This window comes from Staurois parvus, unplaced genomic scaffold (assembly GCF_062004578.1).
Source record: "Staurois parvus isolate SC_StPar_1 unplaced genomic scaffold, SC_StPar_1.0 ptg000177l, whole genome shotgun sequence".
In the NCBI taxonomy this organism is placed as follows: Eukaryota; Metazoa; Chordata; class Amphibia; order Anura; family Ranidae; genus Staurois; species Staurois parvus.
This window is the reverse complement of record NW_028317973.1, coordinates 3126731-3140669: the sequence shown is the minus strand read 5'-3', so window position 1 is coordinate 3140669 and position 13939 is coordinate 3126731. Positions and strand designations below refer to the sequence as shown.

General features: G+C 40.2%; 1 protein-coding gene across 3 annotated transcripts in view; it reads left to right on the top strand.

Moving 5' to 3' along the window:
* Nucleotides 1-13939, top strand: part of CDH23 (cadherin related 23) — a 1300862-nt gene that overhangs the window by 815701 nt on the left and 471222 nt on the right. For all 3 annotated transcript variants that reach the window (XM_089677099.1, XM_089677097.1, XM_089677098.1), the window contains exons 14-16: nt 4179-4243; nt 10219-10456; nt 12293-12398. In XM_089677099.1, coding sequence (XP_089533225.1) covers nt 4179-4243; nt 10219-10456; nt 12293-12398 — 409 coding nt within the window. The remainder of the gene's footprint in view (nt 1-4178; nt 4244-10218; nt 10457-12292; nt 12399-13939) is intronic.

The window sequence follows — 13939 nt, the reverse complement described above, 5'->3', positions numbered from 1 at the left end:
TGTGTTCTTAACCTGATAGCAGATTTAAATGCATATATTTATTTTATTGGTTGTAATTAGGGAGATTTAGAAAAAAAGATCTAATAGGTTTAATAAGATACAAAGTTTAACACAAATAGAAAATATACAGAAACAAGACTTTTTTTTATAAAAGGTAACATACAACAATTAAAAGCTTCAGCTTTGAATTATCTCTGCTGCAAGACCCGTGAGTGCTTCTGTACCTGCTTTGGATTTGTACAGATTTATTTGTGGATGAGCACCTGGGCATTCACCTGTGTAGTGTGTGGTGGCTACCCTTGGGACTATGATATGGTGTGTGTATGTATATGTATATATACTGTGTGTGTGTGTATGTATGTATGTATATGTGTATATATATATATATACATACATACCATGTAACAAAGATAATTTGAATATATTCTTCATGGCAAACGTCTCTTGGATAGACTACTGAAAAATCCCTCATTAAACAATGTATTCATAGCCCATTTACTGCTTCATGACTGCAACACATTGTTATGCTCATTTACTGGTGAAGTATGCTTCAGTGACTTATTGAAAGCCTTTCTCCCTTGGCCGTACCTGGCACAATTGTGATTATTGTGTAAGTAAAATTAGTAATTGATTCACTACACACTTTTCTTCTAGATTGCATACATTAGCTAACTACAAATCAGTCCTACAAAGCCTAACAGCCTCTTAAACTCTTCTGAAATGTTTAATTTTTTTTATATATGATAAAATGTCCAGTATATATGATATTAAATATTATCTGTAGAGAAATAGTAAGCGAGCGCTATCTGAGACTACAGAAAATAGCCGCTAGAACACCAAAAAGGCAACCAAGGACAAACCTTCCAATCAATCTATATAAAGAAAAGGTGCAGCGCTAGATGTAAATATAACTAAACATATTAAAACAACATGCTGAATGGTCATATAATAGACATAAAATCGCAATAAAATCAAGTGCAAAATAGTGAATTACACTGGGTGAATTTAAAATGAGTGAATGTCCCAAAATGATTCAAACGCCCACATGGGGAACCAATAGATCCAATTGAAGTGCGTGAAGACGGAAATCCGGTGTATCACACAGTGGGTAATGGGTATAAAGAATGCGCACTCACCAGAAGTGCATCAAAATTGCGCATATAAGATATCCTCTCTCATCAGGTAGTGGTCATCTACTGCCAGAACAGGGTCAGAGTAATGCACCATCCAATTTCATCCAGGGTAGATACTCCAAAAGGCCTTAACACTGTGTCACCGACTGTGATCCCTCTAAACCGGTTTCTGAACAACTCAGCATAAGAGGTCCCGGATGATGAGGCAGCTATTGGAGCTGATGAATTTGAGACTTGTTTTGAACCTCTCCCTCACAACACACCAGTTCCTGCCCCTTCTTCTCTTGCCACACAACCTCATAATCCAGGCAAGGGAAAGAGGGGCGGGAACTGGTGTGTTGTGAGGGTGAGGTGAGTGTGCATTCTTTATACCCATTATCCACTGTGTGATACACCAGATTTCCGTCTTCACGCACTTCAATTGGATCTATTGGTTCCCCATGTGGGCGTTTGAATCATTTTGGGACATTCACTCATTTTAATTCACCCACTGTAATTCACTATTTTGCACTTGATTTTATTGCGATTTTATGTCTATTATATGTCCATTCAGCATGTTGTTTTAATATGTTTAGTTATACTTACATCTAGCGCTGCACCTTTTCTTTATATAGATTAAATATTATCTATTGGTCTGCTTTAGTCAATGAACAGAGGCACACATATAATAAAGGTCCAACTCAAGGCATATGTAAAAACAGTTTTGTTTAGTGATGTATTATTAGGCATTAAAAGACAGAAATGTACATAGACATAGCACTATGTTCTATGTCACTAGACAGCAGAATCCCAAAAAGCTCTGTTATTTTGCACATTGCTATTAATGTACCAACCAGGGGTGGAGGACTGACAACTCATGGGGCCCCCGTGCAATAGAGGATCATGGGGCCCCTGTGTCCTTGCCCAAACTCAAAAAAGCCTATGTAAAAGGTACCAGGGGCATCTCATGGGGCCCCCTACTGGCCCCGGGCCCTCGGGCAGTGCCGGAGTTTCCAAATGGTCAGTCCCTGGTACCAACTGGGACTTTACTGGAGAGAACAATGGGATGACCTAATCAGTGTTCTGTAGTCATAGGTCCTAGAAAATATAGGCTGCAGAGCGTACTGGGACCTGGCTGAGCTGCCTGGTAGGGGTACCTGGATCAGAATACTGGTTGGATGCAATCACAAATTCTTTGACAGAGAAACATTTATATAGGTGAAATTCAAATGTGTTTTTAGCTGTTTGACTAAAGTTTTACTAAAACAAGTGTATTTTACCTCCACCACCAAGAAAAAAAACTTGGCATAATATTACTCAGTTATGTGATAGAGCACCCCTGGGATAATTTATTCTCAGTGGAATAAAGAAAACCAGACAACTTGCCCATAGCGATCATATACATGCCTCCTTTCATTTGCTTCTTTCTTTAAAAATGTAGTTATATGGCAGAAAGGAACAAGCATGTTCAGTTGCACTTAAATTAGCCTGCCAACAACCAGGTACACCTTTGCATCTACTGCCAGCTTGCATCAGTTTGTGCAGAAGCAGGGGATGAAGGGTTCATCGCTCATCAACCACCAATGTAGATTTTTTGTAACACAGACCGGTGATATCCAATAACCCTTAGGAGCATTTAAAAATGTGACAAGCGGAATTCTTAGAGTAGGCAGCATACAGCTACCCTACACAGCTATTATAGTGTTTCTGATACGGAAGAAAACTGGGGTCTTTAGGAAATAAGCAAGTGAAACCTGTAAAAGGAATACTATATTTTCATATAATGTTCAGTTGTTCTTCCTGCCTAGCTCCCCCCTGAAGTTAATCTAAGTCCAAAAATAAAATAACAAAATTGGGGGGTGGTTTAGAAGATCTTAGATGTTCTGGGTGCGTTATTATTTTTTTTATTAGTTGTATTTCTTTCTTTTTACTGGGGTGACAACACTCACTCATATTGTTTCTCTGGAGTAAGAGTTTCATCACCCTGCAACAGTACTACTGAACACCTCCCCTACTTCTCTTCATGGTTTTTGGAATGGGTTGTTGTTCTGTAGTTTACTAAGTGAGCTGAGAACATTACTAACTGATAACAACAAATTACATTGGAAGTTACCAGCACATTCAATTTCTTGCAGAATCAAATTGTATTTTTTAGCAAACATATCAAACAGATATAACAAAACAGTTCAAAATTATATCTATCAGACCTAAAAGGTAGGTTTGCGTATATGAAGAAATGAAAAAAAAAAACCTCACCATCCCAGATGCATAATTATCTGGATAGCAGAGCTACAGCCTGTGTTGTAACTTTTCTACTAGGCACACGTATGCAATCAGTCCCCATAAATTTCTATTTAAAATCTATGGGGACTGACTGCATAGGTGTGCCTAGTAGAAACGTTACAACAGGCCGTAGCTCTGCTATCCAGGTAATTGACTGCATAAGCAGGGGCCAGCAGAAAGAATAAATCAACAGAGAAATGTAAAGCTGTCCAAAGATGGTTCGAAATTCAGCCATTCCCTGCTGAGCCAGCTGAATTTCGATCCATCAATGGCCATTCCAGAGAAGCCGATCTAATAATGGACTTTTCTCAAACTGGCTTGTTTGTAATTTTTCCTTGAACACTACTGCGGCCAACAGATGCAGTGCTGATCAGTGTATTCTGACAGTAGAGGAGCCCCACTTTCAGAATACAATAATGCAGCGGGAAAGATTCCTCTATCCACTTCGCTTGTGTGGAAGGGGAAATCCATTCAGTTTTTTTTCCATTAGCCTGCTGACTGATCGAAATCTATGGCCAGCCTAAGGATTGTGGAAGACTATGGGTTTGGGTAAGTATGCAACTGGAGCAAGGGAGGGTGAGTTACTTTTGCTAAAAGAGCCCAGGCATCAAGTATTACTGTGTGTTATGGGAAGGTACAGTTATCTTTTAAATCGTAAAGTCCACTCCTCTAGTATGAACAAACAGCCACTTCACTATGAATTGGCATATAAATGGTTCTTTTATCATTACCAAAAGTCTAAATAATTAAATACATTGAATGAATGTTCCTCTCTTTCTCTAGGCTACAGACAATGATGTTGGAACGTATGGAAAAGTAAATTATTACTTCAGTGATGATCCTGACAGGTAAGAACATCACATTTTTGAAGAAATAAAACCCAACACAGCTTCCAACACACTTATCTTTAATTCAGTCAGTCTTAAGCTTGCCTTAAACAGCTTTTTAAAGGCAAGTGATACTCCCGATTTCTAGTGTCCCTTATGGTTATTGGGCCATGTGAGAACTCAAAGAGCAATAACCAAGTGCTTGGGCATTCGGTAATGCTTGTTATTGTACAGGTAGATTGTGCTGGTACACTGCCCTTGGTATCAGGTAAGCATCTCTGTATATACCATGTGAGACGAGGCAAGTATTTCTCTGGAAGTGTCGAAGATATCTCATTGTCTGTGGCCAGTCTTACATTCTTATGGATACATTTGGCCAATTATCCATGGACACCTGAGCTCAATTTAATATGAAGGGGCAGAAACAGCCAATATATGATCCTCACATATAAGGCAAATTTAGTCACTGTTTATCTCCATCAACCATACCTACAGTTTACTCTGCAAGCTGATGTTTTCATCCTCTTCAGTTGCCCCTGCCCTTTTATAAAGTTTAATGATAGTCAAGTTAAATATAAAACAACCCATACTGCCAGTGCTTTGGAGATCCACCCACCCACACTAAGAGATTGGTTCCTGTGCATTGACAAGATTGCGGAAATGGAAGAGTTGATTGCCTCATCTTTAGATAATCCTACCAAATTTTCTCACACTTGGTCCTGCTGGACACATTTCCGCACGACTCCTGAATACCGGTCTCTCCTGGGCCTGGCTGACTGACTGATTTTGAATACTTCTCAAGCCCTGACATACCCTGAGGGCTCTGTTAGCTCCTTGTTCCCTGACAAGTGTATAGGGGACCCCTGATATTGCTACCCCTCAGTGCCGGGAGCGTTATATTGATTTATGTCTGCATACGCTCACCTTTAGCCTCTTTTGAGGACTCCTTTTTGTACATGCACATATTTTCCCCTGACAGTTTTTCAGTGAAGGTACCTTATTCGCCCTTCTACCTTCCCCTCCCCCCTTCCTATTATTCCCTTTTTCTGCTATTAACCCCCCTCCTCCCCTTCCCCCTTTCTACCCCTTCCTCCCTAGTTCCACTTCCCGCCCCTTTTTTTTTTTCTCTCTTTCTCTCTTCTTCTCTCTCCCTACTTATTCCCTATCCTACTCAGAGCTTTTTTTCATTTTTCCTCTTCAGTATTCTCGGATTCATTGCCTACCTGCAAGAACACTTCATTTATTTGTTCTCCAACCATGCCGACTCTTCTTCCCCTTATCTATCACATAGACGCTGACAACTACTTTTGAGTTACCTCTACAACATAACACAAGGGGCTACGCATTATTTGCCTCTATATGCATCTTCCTGCGATCACCATAAATACTGCCATTATGCTTTTCCTACGCCTCTGCCCCTTCATTGGCCTTGATAAGGAAACCGATGCTTCAGATCAATACTTCTGCCAGTGTTGCGACTCCAATAAGTTGCTTGGGGAACTGAGACCAGTTGTGCCTTCCTCTACCTTTTACCATTTATAATGTTCTAATAATGTTCCGTAATTCACTATCTGTTGCATACACTTTGTCATCTACTCTATGCATTTCTGCTCTCAGGTGATGTTTGTACCCGCTGTATGCTCTGAGTTCTTTAATAAACAATATGGAAAAAAATTGTTTGTCAAAAAAAAAATAAAACAACCCAAAATCTTTTAATCATACTGTGCTTAGACCACATTTGCAGATGTATAAAAACACATTTTTTTATTATTATTATTAACCACTTAACCAACAGATATCTATGTACTTATTTACCGTTCATTACCTCACTATGGTGTAGATCTGTGCTGACTTATTTTAACTGCTTAAAGTACATGTGTAGGCTTTGTATATCCACATGCCTGTACCCGAGAGGGTGTGTGCCAGTAGAAAGGTGAACTGAAGTATGCATGTGGATAGATGTGCACAGGCAGTGAACCTTTACTGTGCCATGTCCAACCATGGTCACACTGAGGTGTTGGGAGAAAAACACATCAAGTCTCAGATTGTTGATAGCAGACACCAAGTAAAAGTAGTTTTCCTAAAACTGGCCATACACATTTTTTTTTCCATTCAGTCTGCCAGGAAAAAAAAAACTAAAATATTCCTCTATCCACAGAAGGGAGATAGATGTAGGAATCCCCCCTCCCCCACCAAGACATTGTATTCTGACAGTGGGACCTGCAGCTGTACAACTAGAACCTTCAGGGCCCCAGTGCAAGAAACTATGAAGATCCCCCCAGTGACTCCCAGCCAGGGCCCTTCCCTCTGTGCTGGATAGTGGACTGCCAGGGTCCAGTCACAAAGGTGACTTTTGTGACCCTAGTAGTTCCACCACTGGTGTCAGTATTTTTTTCTGTTATTTTTTTTTTTATTGTATTTCTGTTTGTATTATTTTTTCATGTTATTATTTTTTGTTTTATAGTTTTCATTTTACTATTTTTACAATTTTTTTAGGAGCCCCATTGGAGGGCTTTGGTGAAATTTCAGGGGTCTAAACAGACCTCTGATGTTAAACCTTTGAGACAAAGAAAGGAAATTGAGTGCACAGCCCTAATTCTCCATATCTGCAGCCTCAGCTGCACAGAATGAATGCACAGGAATAGCTCCGTATTCCTGTTCACAAAATGAAGAATAGTAAGCACAGTTTACTATGCTTCAGTTATGAATGAACAGTCAGTGATTGGTACTGATCACTGACTCTGTCCATTCAGAAAAGGAAGGGGGAAGAGGAGAGGAGGGAAGCACTGCAGGGGGATGAGGGGGCAGAAGAGCCCACAGGGGCCTGGGGAGAGCAGAAAGAGGAGGGACAGCAGGGGCGGCATATTTTCCTCCTGCAGCCGCTGACTGCCTGCTGAAGGGAGTGGAAGAGAGGCAGGCTTTCAGCAGCTTCAGGAGGAAAATGGAGGGGATCAGTTCCTCTATCTGCTGACCCTGCCGCCCCTTCTATCCATTGTACTGGTGGACTGCATGGAATACCTGGAGCGTGTGACCAAGTCACAAATGTGACCCCTGCAACCTCTGTAGTTACGCCACTGGCTGGTAGAATTCAATAATCAGCTGATGGACAAACGTTTTCCATCATGCTCCTTCTGAAGAGTATGAACAGCCAAAACCTGATTGAAATTCGGCTGGTCCTAGCTGAACTGCCTGAATTTCTATCAGTGCATGGCCAGCTGAAAACTCTGTAATAATATTCTTCTGGCACAGTGAAAGAGAAACAGACAACCACAATGTACTTATGCTTTTTGCAGACATCTGAGAATGATAACAAAAAGGCATTCTGATAAGGGTTTAAAAAAACACAGGTAATAAAGATTATAAATTACAACATGTAGAAGGTTTTGCTGACAGCATGCATAAAGTTTTCAAAGCATACCTTATAAAAAATACATAAATGTGTTTGTTGTAAACAAAGGATACTTATCACTGTACATCACTCAAAAGGAGACTTCTTTCTGTCTGTAGTACTGCTCAACACTGTAGACATAAACCAAAATGCTATCTTCTAGCAAGTGTCATCGTTGTCCTTTGTCATCTTGGAACATCACATTACATTTACTCCTCTCCTGTGTGCTAAAAATCTCCTTTTCAGCATCTGTCAGATATTGGGAATCAAGATTGTCCTGTGTAAAGTTTGAACCCACAGATAGAAATCAAGGTGTAGGTGCATTTTTCAGTTAAATCTGACACATTGGTTAACTACAGGATATTACTGGAATTTGCCATACTTCCAAAATATTTCAGCCTAAATTATAAGTACTTAAAGTAGAAATATGGTCTCCCATTAAAAAATATGTGATGCAACACCTAATCGTAAGTTTTTCTACACTTAGTTTTATTTTAGTTCCCCTGCCAAGTCCCACAAATAGCAGATGATAACAGGCATTAATATATTGCAGTGCAGGAGACTCACAATCCTGAGATTCTACCCCTTTTGGAAGCTCCAAATCAAGACATCCTCTGACATTTCTTCGCTCCTGCTTTGTAGAACACAGTCCTGTATGTAGGTTGGCCTTATATGTGCACGGTGCCAGATCGCTGGGCAGCAGCCTGGTCAATGGCACCTCATAGTGCCACACCTGATCCATGCTCCAATCAGGATGGTCGGATGCCTGCATTCAGAAAACAGCAGACACTCCATCCCATCCATGAGTCCTAGAGCAAAGCAGCTACTATGCTCCAGGCGTACCCGGTGTCCACCAGGGCTAGGTGTACTGGGTGGATGTATGGGTGTGGCCGCACCCCTCCTCGTGACTCTTTGGCACCAGCCAGGCTGCCATATAGGAACTTTCTCGTGCTGGTGTCAACTTCTGCCCCACCAGGCGGGAGTACGCTGAATTGCAGGCATTGATATGGCTGAATCCTGGCAGTAACACTTCGGCAGTTGGTTGGCAAGGACAGGACACTTGGCTTCAGCCATCATTGGATGACTGGGTGTCAGTAACAGTTGTAGAAATGATGGTCCACAGTGGCTGCTACAGGTAACAGCAAGGTATAGGACGCACCGCCTGCTGAACATTGTGGTGAAAAGAGAGTCACTGGGCTCAAGTGATGCAGGGCAGCTGAGCAGTTGTAATCCACTGGATTGCAGGCCATTCCGGGCAATGACAAGCATGAACTCATAGCAAACATTGACTATAGCAGGCATGAAAATTGTCAATAGAGCACAGAGGTGTGACCTAGCATTGGTAGTCCACTCAAGTGCTGCAACCCTCCCCAGTTGCTACAGGCAATGATGAGCGGTGTATAAACAGAGCATACTTTACTGTAATATGTAGGTATTTGCAAAACAGTGATTTGAAGTTCGAGTTTTATTCCTTGCAAGGTCCTCCTACCTGGAGGTGAGCCCCTCTCCCATCTAGGTACCTCTCCCAGGCTCCTCTCTCCAGCTTCACGTCTCCATTTTCCATCTGAACTCTCCTCCTCCAGCTCCCTGCTGCTGAGCAGGCTCAGTTACTCTTAATGGCTGTCCTGGCCCTTTGTCAAGCCTTCTGTTGGGGATTGGCCAGGATCCTCCAAAAATACAGACCATCCACTCCTGAAATCCTCCCACTGCTACTAGACCTTCTCCAAAGTTCTAGAGCGGGGGGAAATTCCAGAGGGCTGGTTTGCAGAGCCTCTCCGCTTTTATCACAATTTGACCACTGCTAGCTATCACACCCCGGCAGCTATTCAGCCTTCCTAGCTAACAATTAGAGTCTAGCTCCTCCTAGCTGGCTAGGAGGGTGCTACACAGAGAACATGACAGAAGCAGAAAGCAGGGTGGAGATACCTATAGTTAACTCTTAGCTTTACTGCAGCATTTTTTGCATTTATGATATACCAACTTGTGTATACTATGTATTCTCTTGTTAGTGTGGATTTAGCATGAAAAATTCCTAAAAACAATTAACATATTTGGGAAAACTACCAGTAAACATTACACAAAAGTTGTTGTCTGTGGCACTGTATGCAGCAGCATGGCAAAAAGTGTAGCAGATATGTGTTACAGTGTGAGAGGCCTTTATTTCACAGCTTCGGGTTGGTGTTATGATAAATAAAATGAAGATTTTTCCCTTGACTTTACAAGTACTTTGAATAGCAAGAAGGTAGCCATTGCCTACTATAACTGAAATAATGGGGTTTATTTACTAAAGCTGGAGAGTCCAAAATCAGACTCCCTTCTGCATAGAAACCAATCAGCTTCTAACCTCAGCTTGTTCAATGAAGCTTTGGCAATGAAACCTGGAAGCTGATTGGTTTCTATGCAGAAGTGAGTCTGATTTTGCACTCTCCAGCTTTAGTAAATAAACCCCAATGTGTCTGCTTACTTTCAAACAATAACTGGATAACTTTGTTTTTCGGAACTGCAATGGCACCAACCAAGAATACAATGCTATGGTCTTTTAATAAAAACTACTTGTTGTGGGTTTTTAAACATTACATTCCTCTTTCAAGCTCTGTTTGTTTTTCAGGTTTTCACTTGACAAGGACACAGGTGTACTAATGCTGATTGCCCGGCTAGACTTTGAGACCACCCAGCGCTACACCCTCACAGTGATCGCAAGGGATGGTGGTGGTGAGGAGACAACTGGTCGTGTGCGCATCAACGTACTGGATATCAATGACAACATCCCTACGTTTCAGAAAGATACATATCTAGGAGCAATCCGAGAGAACGAACCGTCTGTGGTCACAGTAATTAAACTTAGGGTGAGAAGTACATTCTTCTCTGTTCTATTTATGTATTGGCTGGTTTTTCTTTTTTTTTCTCACATCAGATTTTTTGTTTTTTTGGCCAAGACTGATGATTTGGCTAAGTCTGTTGATTATTCACAGCAGGATCTAATAGCTCAGTTAAACCTTTTATGCATATTAATCCCCTAGAATTAGTGATAGTAGTTAGGAGCAAACTGCTTCTCATCAACTACACACAAAGGTTCAATTGGTAAAATTTCTCTGCCAAATGTGACCTGTTGTTTCATAGTTTCCAGGCACAATATGAGCCTCCTGTTTTCAGAAAAGGCACTGGAGTATTCAGCTACTGAGGACATTGTTAGAAAAATAAGATTCTAGCTGGGTCAGTCCCAGAGATATCGAATAAATTCCTTACTATGTCATCTTACCGATCACACACCTGGATTGCGAGTCACAAAGAACCTCTCTGGTTCACTACATGCGAGGTGATTTTAACATCAAAGACTAACACAAGCAAATGGTATATTGTTGCTAAATGCAACTCTTTTGTTGTTTTGTATTAAATGGCAAATATCCTAACATTTTTTGAAGGAAAAGAAGAGCTATTACCAACTATCTATACATTATCCTAGACTTTTCTTTATGTTAAAATGTTACTAAACCCACAATAGTAAAATCAGTCTGTATCGGGAGGACTGACCATTTGGAAACTCGGCAGTGCCCGGGGTCAGTAGGGGGCCCCATGAGATGCCCCTGGTACCTTTTTCATAGAATTTTTTGAGTTTGGACAAGGACACAGGGGTCCCATGATCTCCTATTGCCCGGGGGCCCCATGAGTTGGCAGTCCGCCTGTATATGGTCTGTATATGCAGTAAAGCATGCTTGATATACTCACTGTGGAACCTAAATGGTTAATCTTCTGCATTGTGTACAAAGGCTGTTTGATCCTGTCTTCTCTGATCCTCCCGTTCTTTCAATGTCCCCCTCTCATCTCCTGATAAGACATATTGTGTGAAGACACTCTGCACATTCTCAGTTTGGTGTGTACTACTAGAGAGGTTTTTTTTTTTCTTGGGAGAGCGCATGTGATCAGCACAGGGCCGATCAGTGCTGTCTAGATAGAGGTCAGGGGTCCTGCATCCTTCTAGAATAGAAAACTCCTCCTACAAGCTTTAACCAGTGCTCTGCTGGACACTGAGAGAATTCAAAAGACTGTTCTAACTGCTGATAAGAAAAGGTATTTAGCAGTTTATATTTACTAAAATAATTGCATTTCCATGTAGTATGTACTGTGGGAGACCAAATATATTGAATGCAGGGTCCGGGGTTTAGTAATACTCTAACTCTTTTATAACAATAACCCAACAAATATATAGTAGCTGGCAACAAACCCAGGATGCAATATACTAGATCACATGAGATGTGTTGTGGTGTGCTGCATTACAAAAATGGAACTGGTAACTAAATCGTGTTGACAGCCTATTCAAAATTACATTAACACATCTACGATAATGCACTGAAACAAACTTTTGAACAGGTCCTTATAAAAAAAAACAACCGAATGAAAAATATTAAAAGTATATTTATTTTTTTTTTAGATAGGGTGGAGAGGGATTAGAACACCTGTCAGTTTTTTTGTTGCTGTCTGTGACCTTGTTAAATACTCCTTTTTGTTCTGTTTACCAGTATTCATGAGAGTGAAAATGAAAGATAATCCCAAATTTTGGGTTGTCACCAGTAGAGGGGAAATCTTCTACACTATTTCTGGTGACCCTGCTGACAACCTAACAGATATATGATTTTTTTTTTCAACATATGATACTGAATATTTGTTTATTTGCTTTTATGAAGGCAACTGATGAAGACTCTCCACCAAACAACCAAATTACTTACACAATTACTGAAGCTTCAGCTTTCCGCAGCTACTTTGACATCTCAGTTTCTGAAAGCTATGGAGGTGAGTGATGATAAATGGCAGCTTTACATATATCTAAGTTTTTACTGTTTTTTTTTTTTTTCGTGAAGTCACAAAGGGATCAGCCTAGCCACCATTGTAGACAGTCTTAATAGCAATATTAACATATTGTTTATGTTATTTGTTTAATTTGCAGAAAAGACATGTAGGGTTTATGTTGTACTTTGAGCATTCCTCAGTTGTTTGTGTATTAGTTCTTAAAGGGGTGCTCAAACCTCAGGCTTGGTTCTCTTAGATTTAGTTAGAGCAGTGTTTCTCAACTCCAGTCCTCATGGACCCCCAACAGGTCATGTTTTCAGGATTTCCATTATTTTGCACAGGTGATTTGATCAGTTTCACTGCCTTAGTAATTACCACAGCTGTTTCATCTGAGGGAAATCCTGAAAACATGACCTGTTGGGGGTCCATGAGGACTGGAGTTGAGAAACACTGAGTTAGAGTGACTTAAAAAAAAAAAGCAAATCTCCTGGCCCATAGATAGTAAGGCAAGGGTAAGCAGTGAAGGCCCTGCTCCCTGTGGGGTCAATTCACTAAGAGATAAATACCACATAAATTTTTGAGTTAAAATAACGAATGCGGTATTTGTTTCAAAAGTAGTCAATTCACTAAAAAACATGTGTTATTTATTATCAAATGCGTTAAATATTTATCTTTTGCGATATTTAGCACTTACATTTTGAGTTATTTTTGGTGGTGTTTGTTCTCGATTTTTTTTTTTTGCAGGCTAACGTTGCACCAGAATGCACCCAGCAATACTGTGAAACATTGTAACATTGTAGTGTGCTTTCATTCACAAAATGATCTCCCTCTAATGAAATGTTACAATTCATTTTAATTCCTAAGGAGAACATTTTTACACTGATACATTGTATACTTTTCACTTTCTGGCCAGTGCAGAGTTCCTCTAATAGTTTTTTTGTATATTTCTAAAATACCACCAGCAAACACCTGGTGATAAATAACGAATGTGTGTTTTTAAATGAATTGACTAATGATTTATCTAATTTTTTTGCAGTACTTATCTCACTATTTTAACAAATGTGCGGTATTTATCTAACATTTGATATTTTACTTTGATGAATTGACTCTTTTATTATCTCATGCAATATTTCTGAAAAATGAATCAAATGACCTTCATATCGTATGTGGTAACCTTTAGACCCCTATGTCTCAATCTCAGTCGTTATCTCACTGTTATTATCTTTATCTTTCTTTTTATCTTCTTTTCTTTTTCTCCTATATTATTATTATGCAGGATTTATATAGCACCAACAGTTTGCTCAGCGCTTTACAATATATGGGAGACAATACAGTTCAAAACAAGAGGGATAGGAGGGCCCTGCTCCTTGGAGCTTACAATCTAGGAGATATACTATATTATTATACAGTATTTATATAGCGCCAATGGGTATGCTCAGTGCTGTACAGTAGCAAGGGGGACAGAACATGAGACAAGACAGTAACAATACACTACACGAGGGGTTCGAGGGCCCTGCTCTTTCGAGCTTACTATAGTTCTCTAA